Source organism: Macaca thibetana, chromosome 12 (genome assembly GCF_024542745.1).
Source record: "Macaca thibetana thibetana isolate TM-01 chromosome 12, ASM2454274v1, whole genome shotgun sequence".
NCBI classification, from domain to species: domain Eukaryota; kingdom Metazoa; phylum Chordata; class Mammalia; order Primates; family Cercopithecidae; genus Macaca; species Macaca thibetana.
In genome coordinates, this window is record NC_065589.1 from 68955547 (window position 1) to 68980322 (window position 24776).

Here is a 24776-nt window from a genome sequence, read left to right on the forward strand (position 1 = left end):
TGGTTGGAATGATGTTATGGTGCAGCACTCAGCCATTTTAGGGGGAACTGGAAAAATTATGTTCCTTAAAGGCAGGTAAAAACTGCCAGCAGAGAATTTCCTAAAATTGTTTTGGAAGAAAAAGTATAAATAATATCCAGCACTGTGATTCTCTCCCTGTTAAGCAATTGCAATTTTGGGTTACTATGTAAATGTAGCAGTAGGTGCCACTGAGAGGCAGTTTCTATTAAGAAAGTATTTTAATTAAATTGTATTTCAGCCGGGCTCATGCCTGTAATCCCAGCACTTTAGGAGGCAGAGGCAGGCAGATCACAAGGTCAGCAGTTTGAGACCAGCCTGGCCAACATGGTGAAACCCTGTCTCTACTAAAAATACAAAAATTAGCCAGGCATGGTGGCGGGCGCCTGTAATCCCAGCTACTGGGGAGGCTGAAGCAGGAGAATTGCTTGAAGCCGGTAGGCAGAGGTTGTAGTGAGCCAAGACCATGCCATTGCACTCCAGCCTGGATGAGAGTGCGACTCCGTCTCAAATAAAAAAAAATTATATTTCATGACTTGACTACAATACTGAAATAGGCAGGAAAAGGTGTTCTTTCAAAAGACTATCTTCATTTCCAGCCATTTTTAAAAGATATTCCATGACAGTAACTCAAGTGTGGTCTAAGAGGGTTCTCTGAATCTGACTAAAGTAGCGAGTGATGCTTTTGGTATATGCATCTTTTGTTGTTAAAAAATTGATACATATTTGTACACATTTACGGGGTACATGTGGTATTTCGATACACGCATACAGTGTTGTAATGATCAAATCAGAGTGTTTAGGGTATCTATCACTTTGGACATTTTTTTTCTGCCCTCTCTCCCCTGTCACCTTGAACGGTTGTCATTTCTTGTGTTGGGAACATTTCAAATCTTCCCTTCTGGTTACTTTGAAATATATAATATATTGCTATTTACTATAGTCACCCTACTGTGCTACTGAACACTAGAACTTATTCCTTCCATCTAACTGTATGTTTGTACCAATTAACCAACCTCTCTTTGTCACCCCACCTCTATATATATCTCTTAAAAGCATCCCATCAAAAGCAGTATAGTTAGTTCAGGTAGGTCATTTAAAAATTTTTTTTAGACAGTCTCTGTCTTGCTGGAGTGCAGTGGTGCCATCTCAGCTCAATGCAAACTCCACTTCCCAGGTTCAAGTAATTCTCCTGTGTCAGCCTCTTGAGTAGCCGGGATTACATGTGTGCGCCACCGTGCCTGGTTAATTTTTGTATTTCAAGTTGAGACGGGGTTTCACCATGGCAGTCAGGCTGGTCTCGAACTTCTGACCTCAAGTGATCTGCCGTCCTCAGCCTCCCAAAGTGCTGGGATCACAGGTATGAGCCACCGTGCCCAGCTAGGCTATTTTTTTTTTTCCGTGTTTTTTTGTTTGTTAAAATGGTCTAAAGGCCCGGCGCGGTGGCTCAAGCCTGTAATCCCAGCACTTTGGGAGGCCGAGACGGGCGGATCAGGAGGTCAGGAGATCGAGACCATCCTGGCTAACACGGTGAAACCCCGTCTCTACTAAAAACTACAAAAAACTAGCCGGGCGAGGTGGCGGGCGCCTGTAGTCCCAGCTACTCGGGAGGCTGAGGCAGGAGAATGGCGGGAACCCGGGAGGAGGAGCTTGCAGTGAGCTGAGATCCGGCCACTGCACTCCAGCCTGGGCGACAGAGCGAGACTCTGTCTCAAAAAAAAAAAAAAAAAAAAAAAAAAAAATAGGTCTATGGACGTGCCATCCCCACCCCGCAAAAAAGAAAGAAAAAAGACTTCATGTCTTATATCATTTGCCAACTGGTATGAATGAAGAAATGAATTTAATTCCTGTGGCCAAATACTTTGCTCTCTAGGTGGCTGGACTAACACTTTGCAAAAATGGTATGGCAATAGTGTAGAACATATCCCCACTCCTGAAAAAACAAACAAACAAAAAATCTGAAAATGCCTGAAATATCCTTTCTAGGGAAAGAGCTACCTTCCACCCAACAGATCCAGGTAGGAACAGAGTGATAATAGTGACTTCCCTTCCTCTCTCCCAGTCTACTTTTCACTTTTCACCTGTCCTGCTCTTCAGGGCACCCATCTCTTTTTCCCTTCCCCCCACCCCAAATCAGGTTATTTTGTGACTTTTATTTCCTTAAAAGTTTTTGTTGTAAAATAGTACACAGGTTATACCATTCAACTTTGAAGTTATTTTTCCAATTAAATGAGACTACAAGGTCTTACTATTAGGAGAGATGAACCTTATTCTTGGACTCAGAATTTTGAGTCTCGTTTCCGCATGTTTGTGGTTTTTAGGTCAATTCCCTAGAAATTCGATCTTTGTACAATTAAGAGCAAAGTAACCATACAATGTTTCTGATCCTGTGAGCATAGGCGGTTAACTGCTTTGGAACTGGGATGCAAATTCGCTATCTCACAAATGGATTACCTATTAAGTTAGTACACACAAAATCTAGTTAAAGTGCTTCACAACCTCATCCACCAGCACATCATCACATATCACACAAAATACAATCATCACAGTAATGGGAAAACTGATTCTTGAGCCAGATTTCTAAAAAAGAGGTATTGTGGACAGTGTTTCCACCTCCTGAATTTAACTTCTTTGTTGGCAACTATACTTGAAGGTAACAGGGAGAGATATCTCTTAGTTGGCAAAACACAGACATAAAACCTCAGCATTTTCCCCCAGGATGACAGCAAGATATCAAGGTTGCCAAAGAAGGAAGGAGTTTTAACCTAATCCAATGAGTGAAACAAGATTTTAAAATACAACAAAAATGTTCCAATGGGGGAAAAAAGGTACTTCACCAGTTCACGACTTTAAAAAAGTTGGCAATGGTTGATGGGCTTGTTTCAGGAGATATCTGACTTGGTACCAAGAGGATTAAGAGGTTGGGGATAATACGTTTGTGCAGCAAAATGATTATGTGACTGACTTTTTAAAAAAAGTGTATTCTGCCCCATTGGATACATACACATACCACAGGTAAACTGAAATATACTTTTAAGTGCCCGTTTTGGTGCCACTGGCCAAAATTAAAACTCTCCTTCCGTATGTGAGGTGACTTGAAATTTTTTTGCTTTAAATGCCTGCCTTCACGGTACGTGAAAGTGGGAGACCGGTTGGAAAGCTGGGGCTAAGGGGGCTGGGAGCGAGATGGCTGTCTGTGAATCAGAAAGCTGGATGTGTGTGAGAAAAATCCTCCTCCAGCCTCGGAGGGGGTGTCTCCCCTAATACCAGCTCCCTCCCCCCGGGCTCGTGGGGCGGGTCTGGTTTGCTCAGTAGCGGCAGCGGCCGCAGCAGCAGCCCCGGGGCTGAGCGGCGGTGGCCTCCTGGCAGCGCAGGCAAGCGGCGGCTCCAAGAGCGCGAGGCCCTGGGGAAATCCGGCCGAGGCTGCTGCCGGGATGGAGGTAGCATCCAGTGGAGCCGGAGTCACCGGGGACGAATTTCCTCCCCAGCTCAGCTCCCCTACAGCTTGGCTAGGCCTGCTCCGAGCGCCTGCGAGGTGGAGGAGGCCTGCGCCTCGGGCCTGGCAGCGGCAGCCGGCGAGAGACGCGGACACAGCGGGGTAACCGGCGAGCCGTAGCCGCTCTCGGAAACCTACGCTGCCACGGCCGCTCATTGTCTCGCCCCTTCCACCCGGGGGGCAAACAGGAAGCGCGCCGCCTGGCACAGCGACGGACGGGCGCCTGGACCAATGAGCACATCCGACGGAGAACACGGCGGCGAATGAGGGCCAAGAAGAGGGGCGGGAGTTCCGGGCAGGCTGTCACCCTCTTCCCCCCTTTTGGGCTGGAGGCTCCACCTTTTGTGTTTCCCGCACAGTCAATCAAAATAGGAAAAAAAAATCCCCGGACCGCTCCGGCCGTGTCCGCCGCCGCTTCCCGCATCCTCTCCCGCCGCCGCCGCCTTCGCTCCTCACCATGTGTAAGGCGGCGGGGAGCCCCGCCTGAGGTGCCCTAAACACACTATGACCGGTACGTAAAGCCGAGAGAGCAACCCTTGCTGCTGCCGCCGCCGCCGCTGCCGCCGACCACAGCCAGCCCGGGGCCGCTGCCGCCGGTCCTGGCCCCGTGTGTGCGACCGAGTGTCTGTGAGAGGCAGAAAGCTGCACTCCCCTGCGCCTCCCTCCCCTCCCCGCCAGCCACCGTCCACCCCCGAAGCCCCAGCAACGCCGTCTCCCCGCCAGGCCCCGGGGCGGGCGGCCCGGTCCGCCGGGAGCGCATCCCCCTGTGTGCGGGCGCGGGCGGGCGTGTGTGAGTGACTGACGGTGCGAGAGGAGCGAGCGCGAGTGAGAGCGAGCGGCGCGAAGGGAAAGGGGAGGAGAGGAGAGGGGGCAGGGGCAGCGCGGGGAGGAGGAGGAGGAGGGAAAGAGGAGGAGGAGGAGGGTTACAGGCAGCGGCGGGCGGGGGCAGCAGCAGGAGGGGAGGAGGGAGCCGCCGCCGCCGCCGCCGCCGGGGGGCGGGTGGGGGAGGGGAAGGGGCCTGGGTCCGGGCTTTGGGAGTAATTTCGCCTCGGCCCGCGGGCCCCCTCCCTCTCCGCCACCCGCCTTCCTCCCCACCCCCACCCCCCCGCGCTGTGCCTGCAGCTCCCGAAAAGCCCGTGAAACAAGAGGAAATGGCTGCCTTGGACGTGGACAGCGGCGGCGGCGGTGGTGGTGGCGGCGGCCACGGCGAGTATCTGCAGCAGCAGCAACAGCACGGAAACGGCGCGGTGGCGGCGGCGGCGGCGGCGGCCCAGGTGAGGAGCGGCTGAGCCCCGGCCCGGCTCCCCCCTCGCGCCGCTTTCTCCTCCCCTCGCCTCTCCCCTCCCTCCTCGCCTCACCCCTCCCTCTTCGCCTCTCCCCTCCCCTCCCCTCCCCTCCCCTCCCCCCGCCTCGGGAGCTGCCCGCCCGAGGCGCCAACGCTCCGACCCCGCCCGCGACGCCCCGCCCCGCCCGCCTGCCGCCTTTTTGTGCGCGTGTGAGTGTGGGCCCCAGCGTGCCCTCTCGGGGTGGGTTCCGGGCGGAAGGCGGAGGCCCGGCGCGCTAGCCCGCCGCCCGCCTGCCCGCAGACCGGGGAGCCGGGGTTCGTGGAGCGGGGGACGCCAGGCGGGGGCCGGCGGCGGGACCAGGAGGAGGAGGAGAGTGCGGGTTGGCGCTCGCCCGGGCGCAGTCGGCGGGGATCGAGTCGCACTTCCTGTGCGAGCGGCCGCCCGGCCCTAACCGCCACCCCCTCCCCCTGTCTCCCTCTCTGAACCCGCCCATTGGGGGTAGGACACTCAGCCGTCACCGCTCGCTCTGCTGGCCGCTACCTGCAGCAAGATAGGGCCGCCATCGCCGGGCGACGACGAGGAGGAGGCGGCCGCCGCAGCCGGGGCCCCCACCGCCGCCGGAGCGGTAAGTCCCGCGCGCGGCCCGCCCCCGCTGAGGCCCGGCGCCCGCCATCCGGGGCCCGTAGCGCGCCCGCCCAAAAGGCCTCCCCGGCGCCCGCGCTTCTCCCGAGCCGCACGGGCCGCTGGGCTCCAGGGCGCCCTTTCCTGCTCTTTCGCATCCCTGTTTGGATCTGAAGTCAGCCCAGGCTTTCTCGAAATTGTCACTGCGGCACCTCGCGCAAAATTCTTCACAAAATGAAGTCTGAGAGGGCGGGGGTAGAGGACTCCAAAATGGATGTTTGAGCAATTCATATCAGTGCTGAAAACTCCTTCGCTGAACACTACAAAATTTTCAAGCACAGCCTATCGGCCATAGATAGTATCAACTAGAAGGAGTGTCTTTAGTTTTTAGTATTTTTGAAACGGGAGCATTTTCTGTTGGAAGTTACAGGATCTTACTGTTTTAAATCATACATTATTTTTAAAAAATGGGGGTTTATTATTTGAATTATCCTTTTGTATGCAGGAGTGAACACTTTTTGCTTTTTTAGTGACCATTCAAAATCGTTGAATTTTAGTTTTTGCAGACTACTTAAATTTGCAGTGAGTTTTTTTTGTAAGGGGCGTAAGTGAAACATTTAGCAGCCTTTGAAATTGGCAAGTTGCTTAGATAGTACTTTATCTTTTGAAATTGAATATGACTATCAGTGTTAGAAAAGTATATGTAAGAAATTGTATTTACATGCATGCTAATACTGCAATACTTACAGTTGAATATGATTGGCAAAAGTATATTTTTGTTTTATTACGACTGCTAGTCAGGTAAGATGTGGTGGGATTCTTTCTGTAGTGTTTTCACAGTGTCCGGGGCAAGGGGAGGAGCTCGCCTGTGTTATGTGAGGGGTTAATACAAATAGGGTAGGAATAGTTTTTAGACTGTTAATTGTGAATTTTACATTTGGATCATCACTGTTGTATTGTGTAGATTTGTTCACCTGTTAAAATAATGAAAACCCTCTCGTGTGTGTGTGTGTGGGGGGGGGGTAGATCATAGGAATTGATTTGTGGAGTGATATTTTGAATAGTCACTGAAGAAAGAGAAGTTTGGTATTTGGTATAGTCTACAGCAAATGCTTAGTACGTCCAGATTTTTTTTTTTAAGTTAAACCAATGTTAAGCTATTATTGGTAAATAGATTTGTAATTTTAGTGTTTCATTATAGGGGATGTGAATAGTTTTAATGTCTTTTTTATAAGCAGATTAAGATGTAAAAACGTAAAATTGTATTAGGCATTGTTATTTTTAAATACATTTATGGATTGGTAGGCCTTTATTTCACCTCATTTCAGCTTCACTAAGGGTTGGTAGACCTTTTTTATGAACTGTATCCCTCTGGTTCCTAAGTGCCAAAAGAAATTGACTATCTTAAACTGCATAAGTAAAATTGAAAAGCAGATTGCTTCTACTGATCTTTTTTGTATTTCAAATGGAACAAAACTTTTCTTGTAGCTGTAATTTGTAAAGTTTAGGTATCAGTTTACAGATGGGGGAGGGGAGAAGTAAGGAACTATGGGTGAAAAATGTGTATGTACCTATATATGTGAGTCTGAGGCCCAAGGATAGAATACTGTCTCCAGCCTTAGCCAGCTGTGGCCGTATGCTTGTAGGGAAGTTTCCGTGCTTCTTTAGCTGCTTCTCTGAATTACCAAATCATTCCTAACAACACATATTTTGCCAGATGAACATGAACTAGAATCAATCTGATAAATCTCAAATCATAATTTGCCAATCATAGTAAAATGAAAATAGTTTTGCCTAAAAAAAAAAAATCCTAAATCATATATTTCTTTATGATGTTTGGTACCTGCGCCCAAGATTTTTCGCTTTGAGTAAAATTGGTAAGACTGGCTTGCGTATATTTGCCTTAGCAAATAGAAAAATCATTTTTCCAGTGCAAATATGAACTTGACATTTTTTCAGCACATCTTAGAAAAGGAAAGAAATTTACGTGAGTTCATGGGCTTAGATAATCTTTTATTACTCAAATGATTCGGAATTATGAGAGGTTATAGCTGTGTTTTTAAATAATTGTATTTTGGAATAATTTTAAATTTATAGAAAAGTTGGAAATACAGAACTGAGAATCGTCTCATACCCTTCATCCAGTTTCCCCTAATGTTAACATCATGATGACACATTTGTCCAAACTAAAAAATGAACATTGGTATGATATTACTAACTAGACTTTGTTTGCATTTCACCAGCTTTTCCACTAATGTCCATTTTCTCTTCTGGGATCCAGTCTAGGATTCCACGTTGCTTATATATTGTGTTTAAACAAGTGGAAATACACATGTACAGATCAACTTTATGCCAGTTTAGCTTGGTATTTTGAGATTAAAAGGGCCTTGAAAAGCCAATCAACTGTGCTGAAGATTGCTTTTAATATTTGGATTTTGAATTTGGAATTTGTCATAAAAGAGGATCCTAGCCAAGGGTGTTTGGTTACCCACAGTACATTGCTGAAGAAGTCTAGTCATAAAGCAGTCTCACATGTAATGTTCTACAATGTGGACTCTGAAAGATGGTTTTATAGCAGCGCTCCTTTGTGCTTAAGTTGTGTGGCTAATTTTAGTAATAAACCAGGAAATGGAAAAAAGTAGACCTTTGTGCAAGTATTAACTTTGACCAGTTTGCATTTATGTGAACTTGTGGATTTTTAATTTACCTCATTTGCACTTTAGTGTAATAAAATAAGTGACTATTATTTATTTATTTATTTTGAGACGGAGTGTCACTCTGTCCCCCAGGCTGGAGTGCAGTGGCGCGATCTTGGCTTACTGCAAGCTCTGCCTCCCGGGGTTCACGCCATTCTGCCTCAGCCTCCTGAGTAGCTGGGACTACAGGCGTGTGCCACCATGCCCGGCTAATTTTTTTTTTTTTTTTTTTTTGTATTTTTTAATAGAGACGGGGTTTCACCGTGTTAGCTAGGATGGTCTCAATCTCTTGACCTCGTAATCCACCCGCCTCAGCAATCCACCCGCCTCAGCCTCCCAGAGTGCTGGGATTACAGGCATGAGCCACCGCGTTTGGCCTAAAATAAGTGACTATTAGGAAAGTCATTGCCTGATTTTTGGTTTAGGTTGTAAATTTAGTGTTCCTTAATATGGCACATAAATGTTGTTGAGCTAAAAAATAAGTAATAGCTTACTTCAAAAAATGTTATTTTGCCATTATTTAAATAAGACCTATGCTGTCGTTGTAACTAATTCATTGGGTAGGGTAATTCTATTTGAAGTCTGTTTCAGTTCTTTTAGTGCTCTTTGAAGATTTTAAGAAACTTGAATATTTGCTCTTAGTTCTTAGTTTGTTTCCACCTCAGCTTCACACTTGTTCTTGTTTCCAATTATGCTCCTTCCTTTCCTGTTTCTGGCTTTCATAAAGGCATTCGTAGGAAATAAGTTAATGATCATTTCCAAATACTATGCAATAGTTGGTGTGAATTTTTTCTTTTTTCGTTTCCACAGGTATATTTGTATGTAGAGAGACTTAGAGTGCCTTAGTTACAATTTCTTACCATACTAATGCCAACATTCATGTTAGTTGGTGTTTTGTTTGTTTTTTGAGAAAATCTCACTTTGTCTCCCAGTCTGGAGTACAGGTGCACTTTTACAGCTCACTGCAACCTCAACCATTGGGCTCAATTGATCCTCCCACCTCAGTCTCCCTAGTAGCTGAGACTACAGGCACATGCCACCACACTTGGCTAATTTTTGTATTTTTTGTAGGGATGGGGTTTCGCCATGTTGCCTAGGCTGGTCTTGAACTCCTAGACTCAAAGAATCCACCTGCCCATGTTTTGTTTGTTAGTTGTCCAGTAAGAATATTAGGTACTGAGAGAAACACTGGTGGATTTTTAATTTAGTTTGTAAACTTATGTAGACATAAGTTATGTAGAGAATTATCTTGCTTCTAAATCAAATACTAGTTCTCGTCTAGGTTGCCTGTTTTAATTTTTTTTACTTTTATTTTTTTGAGACTGAGTCTCGCCCTGTCACCCAGGCTGGAGTGTGGTGGCAGAATCTCGGCTCACTGCGACCTCCGCCTTCCAGGCCCAAGCCGTTCTTCTGCCTCAGCCCCCGAGTAGCTGGGACTGCAGATGTACACCATGCCCGGCTAATTTTTGTCTTTTTGATAGAGGCGGGGTTTTACCATGTTAGTCGGGCTGGTCTCGAACTCCTGACCTCAAGTGATCTGCCCACCTCAGCCTCCCACAGTGCTGGGATTACAGGCATGAGCCACCGGCTCGGCCATGGTTGTATGTTTTTAAATCTCCTTTTCTTTTGTTTTTGTAGTGTTTCCAGTAGTCTAACATCAAAGATTTTTCATACTTTATTTTTTTTTTGTCTCAGATGATTTTCTAATTTATTCTTCTCCCATTTGGTATTTAGTGTACTTTATCTCTTTTAGTGGTATATTGGTGATGAAATTTACACATGATGGTGCTTTACAAGGCTTTGTAGTTTTGAAATATTTGGAGCTGATTCATTGTGGAATTGTGGAAATAGGTTTAAAATTGGTTTAGACTTTTTCATAGAAGGCTCTTAATACCTCAAAATTTGTTTTGATCTGTTCTGTCATTGTGTTTGCAATGATTTTAAAGTAAAATAACTATTCAGTAAATATATATAGATCTTACTGAGTGCTGGGAATTGTGCTGGGCATTTTAGTGGATGTTTTTCAAATCTATTCTCATAATCTTAGCAATCACAGTGATCTTGGGATTGCACAGTGCTCAGTAGTTTATAAAACTCAATATTTTTCTTCTGGTTCTTATGACCCTGCAAAGTAATTTTTTCTGGTTGTTCACATGAGGAAATTGAGTTGCTCTAACTCACACAATTCCACAGTGTAGTCAGAACTAGAACTCAGTTCTGAGCTCTTTTTTTTCTAGTGTAATATATTATTTGTCGAGTGTAGTTTTGGCATAATTAATCTAGTAGTTTTCTGATTGAGTGTGTTTTTTCCATTCCATTTAGAAAATGGGGTAGTTAGCAAATTTTTTACAACTGCAAATTTATTATATTGAAAAAGTCCCTTTTCTTGCTTATTTTCCTTAAATTACCTGTTGGGTTTTTTTTTTTCCCCATCATTGTGCTTCACAGGTATTTTAATATATGGTTTTCATTTCAGGCTTATTCAGAGAAATTCAGAATACATCACTTTGCTCTAGGTTTAGAGATTTTCCTTCAATTAATGGCCTGACTTGCTGGGAAAAATGGCACTACAGTTTATTTTTATCTAGCTTCTGGAGAGGGGATGACTTGGGCAGTATTTACTCAGATTTGTCATTTGAATAGCTGTATTTATTTTCAAGGAATTTCTTGATTAGAAAGCTGTTCAGTGATGGTTGAATATCTGTCTTTATTACTATTTTGTTAAAAAAAAAAGTTACATGCTGTAAATTTGACTTTTTTTAAAAGAAAGTAAAGGGGACATAATGCCAGTATTGTAAAACTAATTTGTGTCTGAGTTACTATATTCTTTGATAAAAGCTCAATACTTGTAAATTTTATGCTGGTCAGAAAAAATTTCAGTGGATCCTCCAGGTGAGCAGTAACCTTAAGAAGATAAAGATTGGATTTTAGACACCCTTTAGATTTTAGTATATAGGTTTAAATATTTGTGGTTGACTCAAAATGCCAAGAGACTGAAATGAAACATTCGTCACTGTAATGTTAGGAAAGGTGACTTAACATTGTAATTTCTATACCAGATAGAAGTTGCAGAGTGACATGTGACTTTAATGTCTGATGCTTCGTTTTAAAATTGTTTAGTAAGTACAATTTGAGTGTATTTAAGACAGATCACTATTTTAGTTCAGGCCTAGAGATTTGTATTGGGTTCCACAATTTCTCAGCCTTTAGTGTCTCCTCCCTTTCTTTTCAGTCTCCTTCACTGAGTCTTAGTTTATCTTTAAAAAACACAGATGTGATTGCACCACTCACTTGCTTATAAACCTTTTATAGCTTTCACTCACTATCTACAGGATAAAGTCCAAACAATTTAGTGGGATCTGTGAAACCATTTGCAAGCCTTGATAAAAATGTCTAGTCCTGTTCCCCATTGTTTTCCTCTATGAATATGAGCCTTTTTGGGATCTTTTCTTCAATTTCAAACTTCATATTATTTTTTAGGGTTTCTTTTTGTCTGTGATTTTATTGTTTCTGTGCCTTTATTAGTGCCTCTTTTTTTAACTCACTACAGGGAAATCTTATATTCTAATACTACTTTAAAATATATCTATATGAAATCTTTTTTCAATCTTGTATCTTTCACAGAGTGTTTTGATCATATGACTAGTCTGTGCTACTTTTCACATTGTATTAGCATGGATATGTGTATGTCTGCTTGGATTGACAGTGAACCATTTGAAGATTGGGATTGTATGTCATGGGTTTACTCACATGTGTATTTCATCTTGGTAAATTACTTTCAAATATTTGAATTTAGTCATTTAACTGTGGTTCATCCACTGAAATAACTAACTGTATATACTTCTCAACTATGTCTTCATGAAAATTAGGTAGTGAGTTTCTTTAAGAAACAAGATTTTTTTTGTATATCTTATTTGCATTAAGTTATATGGAATGGTTTATGTTGAGATAACTGTGTATGTCTTAACTGATTTTTTGGTCATAGATTCTCACTGAGAATATAATGAAACCCTAGATTATCTTTCTCTCCCTCAAATTGTATTAGTACTTTGTCAGAAAGTTGGCATGCTGTTTTAAAGGGCTTCCAGTGCTGGGCTAGATATGCTTATGTTCCCATTGTCTAATGATACATGGAGTTACTGAACTCACAGGTAGATCTAGAAGGAAGTAGGAGAAGGATGACTTTATTTTGATGATAAATTACGTAGGTCTTATTCCCTGTCTTTGCCATTGGTCTTGGGGGTAGGAATGACACAAACATGATCCGGTGTTTAAGGGCCTGGGTTTTGGAGTTAAGCTTAGCCTAGTTTTAAATCCTGTCTTGCCTATTTGATAGCCATGTGATTTTTGTCCCTCAATTTTCTCAGCTGTGAAATAGGGATAATACCTATCTCATAGGATTATTTTAAGGAGTAAATTACATAATTCTGTAAACCCTTCTCATAGTACTGGCATATAAAAGAAAACCTTAAATGTTAGACATTATTGCTGTTATTCCCTTAAGAAAATTTACTCTTGGACGTTGACATGTAGGGTTTTATTTCTTTCTGTTTTTCTACATTGGATTTTTTCCAATCTTGCCTAATCCATAAACTATGGGGATGGTAACTGAGCTGCTAGTAGGTCCAGAAGCATACAGACTGTGGCTTTACCTACTATTCTAAGTTCGCAGAAGAATGCCAGGCATATACCAGAATACAAAAGATATATGCCAGGCATTCTACTGAAAACTTACAGTAGAAGGTAAAGTCACAGTGTGTATGCTCCAGCTTCTGATTCTAGAAAAACCTTTCAAATGGGGCTATGTTGTCATGTAGTCACAGAGCAATGACTTTTTCTCATTCAGTTTTTTTAACATCTTTATTTTTCAATAGTTCATGGAAAAAGTAAAGAGTTTGATAGCTTAATGGAATAGCTCTAGCAATGAGTTTACTTCAGAGTATGTTAATAGATGCCACAAAAGAGTAGATTTCATTGTTTGGTTTTAGGTTTATAGCAATAATAAATCTTTTCTAACTCAGATGACTTAACACACTTTGCTAATGTTTCCTTTTTATACACAAATATAATGCACCTAATTTAGTCATAGCTATCTCCACTGTTGTGTTTTGTGTTTTAACTATGTAGTGTTAGAGATCATAGATGCAGGATTAGAAGATTGGTCTGTGGTTGTGATGAACATTCTGAGAATTTTTTCTGTCCCACTCAAATAGGATGAATTGTCTTTGCAATAACAAAACTAGAAGTGATAATTGTAGTTCATATAGTACTGCTACTGTATTTGAACCCTATTGTGTTTTAAGATAAGTTGAATTTTCAGGTAGTAGGATTTATACCAGTTATTAGAATTTTTTGAGAGTTGGTTTAAATATACCACAAATACATCACATTTTTGTTTTCTTCATCCAGACAGGTGATTTGGCTTCTGCACAGTTAGGAGGAGCACCAAACCGATGGGAGGTTTTGTCAGCCACACCTACAACTATAAAAGATGAAGCTGGTAATCTAGTACAGATTCCAAGTGCTGCTACTTCAAGTGGGCAGTATGTTCTTCCCCTTCAGAATTTGCAGAATCAACAAATATTTTCCGTTGCACCAGGATCAGATTCATCAAATGGTACAGTGTCCAATGTTCAGTATCAAGTGATACCACAGATCCAGTCAACAGATGGTCAGCAGGTTCAAATTGGTTTCACAGGCTCTTCAGATAATGGGGGTATAAATCAAGAAAGCAGTCAAATTCAGATCATTCCTGGCTCTAATCAAACCTTACTTGCCTCTGGAACACCTCCTGCTAACATCCAGAATCTCATACCACAGACTGGTCAAGTCCAGGTTCAGGGAGTTGCAATTGGTGGTTCATCTTTTCCTGGTCAAACCCAAGTAGTTGCTAATGTGCCTCTTGGTCTGCCAGGGAATATTACATTTGTACCAATCAATAGTGTCGATCTAGATTCTTTGGGACTCTCGGGCAGTTCTCAGACAATGACTGCAGGCATTAATGCCGATGGACATTTGATAAACACAGGACAAGCTATGGATAGTTCAGACAATTCAGAAAGGACTGGTGAGCGGGTTTCTCCTGATATTAATGAAACTAATACTGATACAGATTTATTTGTGCCAACATCCTCTTCATCACAGTTGCCTGTTACGATAGATAGTACAGGTATATTACAACAAAACACAAATAGCTTGACTACATCTAGTGGGCAAGTTCATTCTTCAGATCTTCAGGGAAATTATATCCAGTCGCCTGTTTCTGAAGAGACACAGGCACAGAATATTCAGGTTTCTACAGCACAGCCTGTTGTACAGCATCTACAACTTCAAGAGTCTCAGCAGCCAACCAGTCAAGCCCAAATTGTGCAAGGTATTACACCACAGACAATCCATGGTGTGCAAGCCAGTGGTCAAAATATATCACAACAGGCTTTGCAAAATCTTCAGTTGCAGCTGAATCCTGGAACCTTTTTAATTCAGGCACAGACAGTGACCCCTTCTGGACAGGTAACTTGGCAAACGTTTCAAGTACAAGGGGTCCAGAACTTGCAGAATTTGCAAATACAGAATACTGCTGCCCAACAAATAACTTTGACGCCTGTTCAAACCCTCACACTTGGTCAAGTTGCGGCAGGTGGAGCCTTCACTTCAACTCCAGTTAGTCTAAGCACTGGTCAGTTGCCAAATCTACAAACAGTTACAGTAAACTCTATAGATTCTACTGGTATACAGCTACATCCAGGAGAGAATGCTGACAGTCCTGCAGGTGAGTCTTAAGTTATGTCATGCCATAAATAAGGTCAGTGAAAATACACAGAGGGAAATTTTTTGCTTCAGGTATTTATCAGCGTCAGGCTTACATTAGAAGTAATGATCAATGTTTGTGTGAAAATATGTTTGTATGAAAGTAGACATCAAAGTAGCTTCCAAATTATTGTTCTTTGAAAGTTTGTAGTTTTTGAAGTTAGGGATTCATTTTTCTAGTATGCCAATTACATTTATAGTTTTTTCTTAATTTTTTATTTGTTTTGACATTTGATTGATTGATTCAGGCATTATAAAATTTTTATTTGGCAGGTAGGCTGTCTTGGTTGGCCTTAGTGTAATGTGAATTAAAAATTTTATGCATTATATTTGGTTGAGGAGTCAGGTTGGTACAGTGAAAACATGGTACAGGGAGTAAATATGCCTCAGCCACTTGCTAGGTGTGTGATTTTGGCCCGGTTATTTTTCTTTTGCAAACTCGGTTTCCTCGTTGTCTAAAATGGAGGTGTTGGACTAGGTAACTGTCTAGGTGACCTTCCAGACCAAAAATTCTTTGATTCTGTGATAGTGGGCATTACATTAATCTTAACTGTGCTAGAAATAGTTGTCAATAGTATTAATAGACATTTCAGAAGTCTACTCTTTGAATGTTGTATAAGAATTAAATAATAAAGTTTAAAAAGAGATAGTGTAATTTTTATCCTATGAATGTTGTCTGTCTAGATAACATTTGATTGAATGTTTTGTTGTGCAGTAAGTCCTGAACTTTATTACTTTAATTCTGTTTTGTATTTGGATTTCTGTGGAGATTGTACTATTAACATTCTTTCACCAGGTCAGTGATTCTAAACTCTTAAAAGTGGGACACTTTAACTGAACTGATTCACATAACTCCCATCACCTTTTAAAGATTATCTTTTTTCTTTTGATAAATTTGTGATACATGCTTAGAAAATTGGAATGGCCTTAGAACCTCAGATCTGTATTTGGAAATCCTTTAATTGCATTTGAGCCTTCTGAAGCTGTGATGATTTTTTTTAGGGGTTGGGATTAGGATTTCTGAAGCTGGTTTAGAGCAGTGGTTTTTTTGTTTTTTCTCTTTTTGAGATGGAGTCTCGCTCTGTCACACAGACTGGAGTGCAGTGGCGCGATCTCAGCTCACTGCAACCTCTGCCTTCTGGGTTCAAGCAATTCTTGTGCTTCAACCTCCCGAGTAGCTGGGATTAGCTCCTGAGTAGCTGGGATTGCAGGTGCATGCCACCACGTCCAGCTAATTTTTGTATTTTTAATAGAGATGGGGTTTCACCATGTTGGCCAGCCTGGTCACAAATTCCTGACCTCAAGTGATCCCCCCGCCTCGGCCTTGGCCTCCCAAAGTGCTGGGATTACAGGTATGAGCCACTACTCTGCTCTTGGCCTAGAGCAGTAGTTCTTAAAACGTGATCTGTGGACCATTGGATATCCCTAAGACCGTCTGAGAGGTCCTTCTTATCAAGCTACACTAAGAAATTACTTGCCTTTTTCTCTGTGTTGACACTTTCAGTGGTGGTGGTAAGACTGCTTGTGTCTTAGCGTAAATCAAGGCAGTGACAGCAGACTGTAATAGTTGTTGCTGTATTCTTCATGACCATGCACTTGCAGTTAAAGAAAAATCCCAGCTTCACTCAAGAATGACCTTGTTGAACAGTAAGAAAAGATATTTACTAAATCTTGACCCTTGAGGGCTGCATGTCTTTTAAAGAATAATAGCTTTATTGGGATATAATTCACATACCATAAAACTCACTCTTTATACAATTCGCTGGTTTTAACTGTGGTCATAGAGTTGTACAACCATCATCACTATCTAGTTTTAGAGCGTATTTATTACCCCAAAAGGAAACCCATACTCTTTAGCAGTCACTCTTCATTCTCTTCCCCTCAGACCCTGACAACCGCTGCTCTACTTTCTGTCCCTTCGGATTTGCCAGTTATTTCATATCAGTGTAATTGTATAATATGTGACCTTTGGTGTTGTGGTTTCTTTCATTTAGCATGATGTTTTCAAGGTTCATCTGTGTCATAGTATGTGTCAGAACCTCATTTCTTTATATGGCTGAATACTATTCCATTGTATGCATATACCACATTTTATTTATCTACCGATAGACACTTAGGTTGTTTCCACTTTTTGGCTTTTATGAATAGTGCTGCTGTGAACATTTGTGTAGGTAGCATTTTGTGTGGAAATGTTTTCGTTTGGGTATGTACCTGGGACTGGATTGCTGGGTTGTGTGGCAGTTGGGTTTAACTGGTTTTCCAAAGAGACCATACCGTTTTACGTTCTCATTGGCAGTATGTTGAGGGTCCCAGTTTCTCTCTAGCGCCACCAACCTTTTATTGCACATCTTTCTGATTACAGCCATCCTAATGGGTATGAAGTGGTATCTCTTTATGGTTTTGGTTTGTAGTTACTACTACATGTCTTTGTAGTGTTCTTTGTGATGAAATGGGAAATACGCTTTAATAAAGCATTTTTGCTGCATATCAAAATAAGAATTGTTTAAAAAACCACTTTTTTCCCTCAGTTATGCAGTTCTGTGAGTTGCAAGCTGAACTAGATGCTGTTTTCATCAAATATTATTTTTACTTGGAAGAATGACTGATAAACTGTTTTTGAGATTAATGTAGTTAAGTGACAGATATTTCCTCAAAAAAAATGAAATGAGCCTGTCATGTGAAGGAAAAAAACTGGAAACCGCTTGCTGCTGATGACAAAATTTGCATTTTCCAGTGAAAATTAGAATTTTGAGAAACTCAAATCTATTATGAGCTTGATACCTTCTTAATACTAAATATTTTTCTGATGAGATGGGTAGTGATACTAACAGCTTTTTTGATATTGTATTTTAATGAAATGTGCTAACACTTGGAAGATCTGTGTGATAGTTCAGTGAACCAGCAGATTTCAAATGAGCAACGCATTATATTACAAAATTGTGCATGGGGAAAAGATCCATTCAAAGTGCAAGATAGACCAATAACAGTATAGAAAGTTTACAGTAGTGTCAGGTTCCACATTTGTACTGAACTTTCTAAGAAACTGCCACCTTTAAATTTGGTGTAGTATTCAAAGAAAACCCACAATTGGCTGAAAGGGTACTAAGTTATTCTTGCCCTTTCCAGGTACATATCTGTGAGAGTAGATACTCTTCATAAGCTTCAGCCCGAACCATGTATTGCAAGAGATTGAATGCAGGAGCAGATCTGAGACTTTAAATGTCTTCTTTTATTCACTCTAGACATTACAGAGATTTGTGAAAATGTAAAACATGATTTTCTCATTAAACTTTTTTTGTTGTTTTGAAAAATGTTTTTCATAAAGTGTTAATTTATGTTAATGTAATGGATTTATTTTTAAATGAATTAAATTTAAATTTCTGTTCATGATTCAGTAAATATCAATTTACACATATACTACATGAACAAAAGTTTTTTGTGAACGTCAGTAATATGTAAGTTTGGAAAGGAGTTCTGAGACTAAAAGGTTTGAGAGTTAGGTGACAGATTACTAAAGACATGAAAGATAGTTTTTAGAAACCAATTTTTAATGTGTTTACATAATTAATGTTACAGAGTTCTATAGGTGTTAGAAAAAAAATCTCTAGAAACTTTGATTTTTGTGTATTTATGTTGGTCATGAAATGATGTTGTTATGAAGCACTAAGTTCTTCAGTCAAGTAATTTCTTTTCAAATGTTACCAGAATAGAAACACTGTATGTATTTAATACAAAATGAAATTTTAGTTTATTGAATGGTGCTCAAGAAGGGTAAAATAAATACTCCAGAAAGCCATTAAATTTGAATTTTGTCCTGATTTTAAAGGAATGGGGATATTATTTGAGAAAGTAAAAGTTAAAGCAAGTGAGAATAAAAATGCTGGATAAGACATAGCATATTTAGTAATAAAAACCAGGAAGTTTTCATATTGAGGATATAAACTTTCTCTTGGTATACTAATTGGCAAGAAGGGAGATACATTAAGATGCTTTTTCTCACCAGAAAATCAGAGCAAAACATTTGTTTCAGTGTTACGTGTAGTATGCCCAGATGAAAATGCTGAAAACTTTGACATCCTTGGTTTGCCCCCCCCCCCTTGTTTTTTTTTTTTTTTTTAAAAGAGACAGGGTCTCTGTCTTCTAGGCTGAAATGCGGTGCTGTAATTATAACACATTGTGATCTCAAACTACTGGCCTGAGCCTCCTGAATGTGTAGAACTGCAGGCTGGCACCACCATGCCCAGCTAAGTTTTAAATTTTTGTAGAGATGGCATCTTGCTATGTTGCCCAAGTTGGTCTTGAACTGCTTGGCACAAGGAGTCCTCTTGCCTTGGCTTCCCAAAGCGTTGGAATTATAGGCATGAGCTACTGTGCCTAGCCTGTACTGTACTTTTGATAAGCATGACATTTATGTAACAATTTCCCAGAATAAAGGAGAAAGTACTTATTTATTTATTTATTTATTTATTTAAACCAGGGCTCTGGAATTTGCCTTTTTGTTTGTTTTTGTTAAGTTTAAAGGACCCCTTTAATAAAAATGACCTCTACTCCAGCCTGTTTTAAGCAGTAAGTCTGACTTTGGTCCCTTCTTTTTTGGGGTACTTTTACTACTCTTTATCCTTTCGAAACCAAATCTCCATCTTCCTGGAAACATCAGGCGCCTAGCTGAAACCCTGCTAATCTTACATATATCTGTCCATTTGTGGCTCACTGAGAAAAGCATGCTGCTTTAGGAAACTTTGTTGTTGTCTCATTTTTACTTTATCATTGCTGTATCTTGAAACTGGGTAAGAGGAGGCATAGTATGAATGTATGTATCTTTCCAATGTCAAAATTTTCCCGCAATTTAAGCCAAGACTTAATTCAGTCTCAAATTTTAGCCCTCTACCAGATTTTGTTTTATCTAAAATACAGTTTATCTTTCAAGACTGGGCACATTTAAAATGGAGTCAGGTGTTTGAAGTTGGAAGAAGAGTTTATAGAAGTCATTTCTTCTTAAAAGCAAACAACTTAATGTTTAGAATTCCCCGTTATTCATGAAAAACTGGACAGTTGCAGGTTAACTGGTAGCTCTCTTTTTGTATTAGAGAAAATAGAAACTTTACAAAAGGTAGGGATTTTTTTTTTTTTTTTTTTTGAGATGGAGTCTCGCTCTGTCGCCCAGGCTGGAGTGCAGTGGCCGGATCTCAGCTCACTGCAAGCTCCGCCTCCCGGGTTTACGCCATTCTCCTGCCTCAGCCTCCAGAGTAGCTGGGACTACAGGCGCCCACCACCTTGCCCGGCTAGTTTTTTGTATTTTTTTAGTAGAGACGGGGTTTCACCGTGTTAGCCAGGATGGTCTCGATCTTCTGACCTCGTGATCCACCCGTCTCGGCCTCCCAAAGTGCTGGGATTACAGGCTTGAGCTACCGCGCCCGGCCCAAAAGGTAGGAATTTTTAACTTAATATTTAAGTTTTTGTTTTTTTTTGTTATACTTTAAGTTCTAGGGTATATGTGCACAACGTGCAGGTTTGTTACATATGTATGCATGTGCCATGTTGGTGTGCTGCACCCTGTAACTCGTCATTTACATTAGGTATATTTCCTAATGCTATCCTTCCCCCCTCCCCACATGCAGAAAAGCCCAGAGTTAGATTCATTGCTGAAAACAAGAGCCTAGAGTAGAGCTCTTTTTTGTTAAAGGGGAGCTACAGAAAGTTGTTGCTGTTTGTTATCCTGAGGTATGACTTAAATGAAGATTTACAGAGATGAGACGATGATGCAGGGAAATAGGAGGACATCAGCACAGTCTTACGACCACCACGTATGAACCAGTTTGAACCATTGAACTGTTAGCTGAGTGTTTGGATTTGTGATATAGCCAGTATTACTACTTGGAAGACTTACATATATGAGTTCTGGGGCTTGCAAAAATGGCAGACCCATAATAGTAATACTGAGAAAGATAGAAAAAAATTATATTCAAGATGATCCTGAAAACCTAAATTCCAAAATACATGAAGGCAAAATCTATGAAAGATAGCTGATAAAATCAACAATTAGGAGATGAATTCATGTCAGATTAAAGAAAATAAACCATTCTGTTAAAGATTTTAAAAATCAGTATGCTTGTAATTGTCAGTGAGATAAAAGAAGCAGTAGCATCTATAGAAAAGAAGTGAAACAAAAACAGTAGATATGAAAAAACAGTCAAATCCTGGGTATGAGAAACACATTTCATTGATTCTAAGACACATTTCTGAAATTGGGGTGCATCTTGCAATTCAAGACATGTCAGTGTTTCTCTCTCTGTCTCTTTTTTTTTTTAAACTGGTAGTGCTTTCTCTTAGATGAAATATAAAAGTTTTTCGGGGAGAAAAAAGACAACCTTTAGAATGGATTGAGCAAATAGTAATATGCTGAGGAATTTATCCAGAATACCACACGGATAATGAACGAGCAATTAAGACATGGAGGATAGATTGAGAGCCACCAGTGTAGAAATTTCAGAGAAAAAGAATAAAGTGAATGGCAAGAGAAGCAACGTTTGATGAAATAATGGCTAAGAATTTTCTTGTGTTGAAGAAATACAATCTACAGATCAAGTTTTATTTCAAGTATGTAGATAAGTAGAAATAAGTTCATCTCTGACTTAAACTGAAATCACAGACATTACAGAGGTGTTACATTAACATCTTAAATGTTAACAGAGAGAAGACAGATTACTTACAAGGAATGATAGATAGCCCAGCCAAGCATGGTGGATCATGCCTGTAATCCCCAAAAAAATAAAGCCAGGTGTGGTGGTATGCACCTGTAGTTGTAGTTACTGGGGAGGCTAAGTTGGGAGGATTGCTTGAGCCTGACAGGTCAAGGCTGCAGTGAGCTGTGATTGTGCCACTGCACTCCACACTGGTGACAGAGTGAGGCCCCGTCTCAAAAAAAAAGAAAAAAGGTGTATCTTTCTTTTTAGCCACACAGATGTCAGAAGATCATAGAGTAGTATTCAGAGTGCTGAGAGAAAATAACCAGCAGCCCAGAATTCAGTGAGCAATTAAACTATTCAAGATTTAGAGTTTAGTGAAGATATTTAAAATACTATAATTCAAAGACCTTTATTGAACTGACTACTATAGGATTAAGTAGGAAAAATGGATCCTGAGGAAATGAGTTAAAAATGAGGAAATAACAGTAATTACAGAAATGGATTTTAAAAATTGGTAATTTGAATCCTGGTGTGGTGGTATATGCCTTTAGTTTCAGCTACTCAGGAGGCTGAGGTGGGAGAATTGCTTGAGGCCAGGAGTTTAAGACCAGCTTGGGCAAGAGAGACCCCCATCTCTTTAAAAAAAAAAAAATGATAATATTGGTAACTTAAAAATGTAGAAAATTTCAAAAGTACACAAAAACAATACATAATGAACCTTCCACGTACCCCTTTCCCAGCTTTAGCAATGATGATCACCCTGCTATTCTTTCTTTTATTTCTACCATTTAAAGTTTTATTTTTGCTGAGTTATTTAATCAATGTATTATTATTTTTGAGACCCTATCTTACTCTGTCACCCAGGCTGGAGTGCAGTGGTGCAATCTTGGCTCATTGCAGCCTCCACCTCCTGGGTTCAAGTGATCCTCCTGCGTCGTCATCTTGAGTAGCTGGGATTACAGGAGTCTGCCACCATGCCTGGCTAATTTTTGTATTTTTTAGTAGAGATGGGATTTCACCACGTTGGCCAGGCTAGTTTTGAACTCCCAACCTCAAATGATCCGTCCACCTCAGCCTCCCAAAGTGCTGGGATTAAGGCATGAGCCAACAGGCCTGACCTTTGCTGAGTTATTTCAAAGCAAATCTGGCATCATATAATATTGTCCCAAAATACTAATGGAGTGGTTCTCAATGTGTGGTCTGAGACCCCTGGGGGAGGTGTCCCTGTGATCCTTTAATGGGAGAGTGAAGTCAAAGCTATTTTCATAATATTAAGATGTTATTTACCTCTTTCACCTCACAAGTAGTGTACAGTGGAGTTTTTATTAGGGAAGCTGAACATTTTTGCATGTTTATTGGCTAATTGTGTTTTTTTGTTAAATTGCCTTTTATGTTTTTTGCTTATTTTCCCCCACTTATATAGCATACTTCTTGTATACTGTATACATAAAGATGTTGTAAAACGTCTTTATATGTCCGGGATATTAATCTTTTGTCCCACACTACAAATAATGTCATCATTTTTTTGCCTTCAAGTTTAGTCATGTTGTGTTGAGGTATACATAAATTCTTACTAGACTCTTTTTTAGTATAATAACTTAGAAACTTTGAGGTGTAGTTTTTGAATTTAGTTTGTATTGATTTACACGTCTTCTGATGTAGTGGGAACAGTATGTGGAAGAAATTGGGAATTTTAAATTATACTTTCTTAGACTAGAAGATCTAAAATGCATTGTGTGACCTTTAAAGTAATTTTAAATATATGGTTTTGGTCACACTTTGGTTTCTTAGTATTCTATGGAAAAATAGTGTTCATAATTCCATGAGACCCATCCTTGAGGATGATACTTTCCATCAACCTGAAGTGTATGTAATTTAATATTAGTAAATACTATAACCATTTACTTGTTCTGATATAGCTGTGTGATTTAAACCATATAATTTTAGAGAGCTCAAATAATTCAACTTATTTAAATGCATCTTGAACGAATGGCTGCTCAGTGTTTGTTTTTTGTGGAGATAAGTTTTCACCATGTTGGTCAGGCTGGTCTCAAACTCCTAGTTTCAAGTGATCCAGCTGCCTTGGCCTCAAAATGCTGGGATTACAGGCGTGAACCACTGCCCCACCACTGGTGGTTTTTTTTTTTTTTTAATACTTTTCTCTTTAATTTGTTTTCTGGAATAGTGTATTTAGTTTATAATTAACCAAATTTACCCCATAATTTAGTCAGCAACAATAATGCAAATAAGGATTCTGGATGAACATAAAAGAATGGAAATCACCTGATGTGTGCTCTTCATTAGAGTGTTATATTTTTCAGTAATGCCGTATTTTAATCCAAGAGGAGAACTTTTTTACAGCTTGTTCTCTAAACTGCCTTATCATTTTAGTGGTTCTTGGGTACAATTTTTGTATTCAACTTCATGTTTTTTGAGACAAGGTCTAGCTCTGTCACCCAGGTTGGAGTGCAGTGGTGCAGTTTTGGCTCACTGCAATCTCCAGCTCCCAAGTTCGAGCATTCCTCCTGAGTCAGCTGGGACTACAGGTGTGTGCCAGCACACCCGGCTAATCTTTTGTATTTTTTCTAGAGATGGGGTTTTGCCATGTTGCCCAGGGTGGCCTCGAATTTCTGAGCTCAAGCAGTCTGCCTGCCTTGGCCTCCCGAAGTGTTGGGATTATAGGTGTGAGCCACCATGCCAGGCCTTCGGCTTTATTTTATGAGGGTACTTAACGTGTGACATTGTTTTCATAAATCTCATTAATTCTCTGATTCAATGTGTGGTCTGAGACCCCTGGGGGAGGTGTCCCTGTAATCCTTTAATGGGAGAGTGAAGTCAAAGCTATTTTCATAACATTAAGATGTTATTTACCTCTTTCACCTCACAAGTAGTGTACAGTGGAGCCATGTGTACATAGGACCATCATTCTCTCAGCAACCTAGGTTAGTCAGTCATTGATTCAGTCAACAAATGTTTGAGGGTACAGTCACATGCTGCATAATGATGTTTCAGTCAGCAACAAACCACATATACGATGGTGGTCCCATAAGATGTAAGACTTTTATTTTTACGGTTCCTTTTCTGTTATGTTTAGATACACAGATAACGTACCATGTATCATCATGTTTATAGTTGCCTGTAGTACTCAGTATAGTAACTTGTTATA

At 40.7% G+C, this 24776-nt stretch overlaps 2 protein-coding genes across 2 annotated transcripts in view; one reads left to right on the forward strand and one right to left on the reverse strand.

Moving 5' to 3' along the window:
* Positions 1–24776, reverse strand: part of SP9 (Sp9 transcription factor) — a 921284-nt gene that overhangs the window by 369524 nt on the left and 526984 nt on the right. The window lies entirely within an intron of this gene.
* Positions 2942–24776, forward strand: part of SP3 (Sp3 transcription factor) — a 56910-nt gene continuing 35075 nt past the window's right edge. The window contains exons 1-4 of the mRNA XM_050751817.1: positions 2942–4025; positions 4637–4788; positions 5303–5425; positions 13527–14886. Coding sequence (XP_050607774.1) covers positions 4019–4025; positions 4637–4788; positions 5303–5425; positions 13527–14886 — 1642 coding nt within the window. The 5' untranslated portion in view covers positions 2942–4018. The remainder of the gene's footprint in view (positions 4026–4636; positions 4789–5302; positions 5426–13526; positions 14887–24776) is intronic.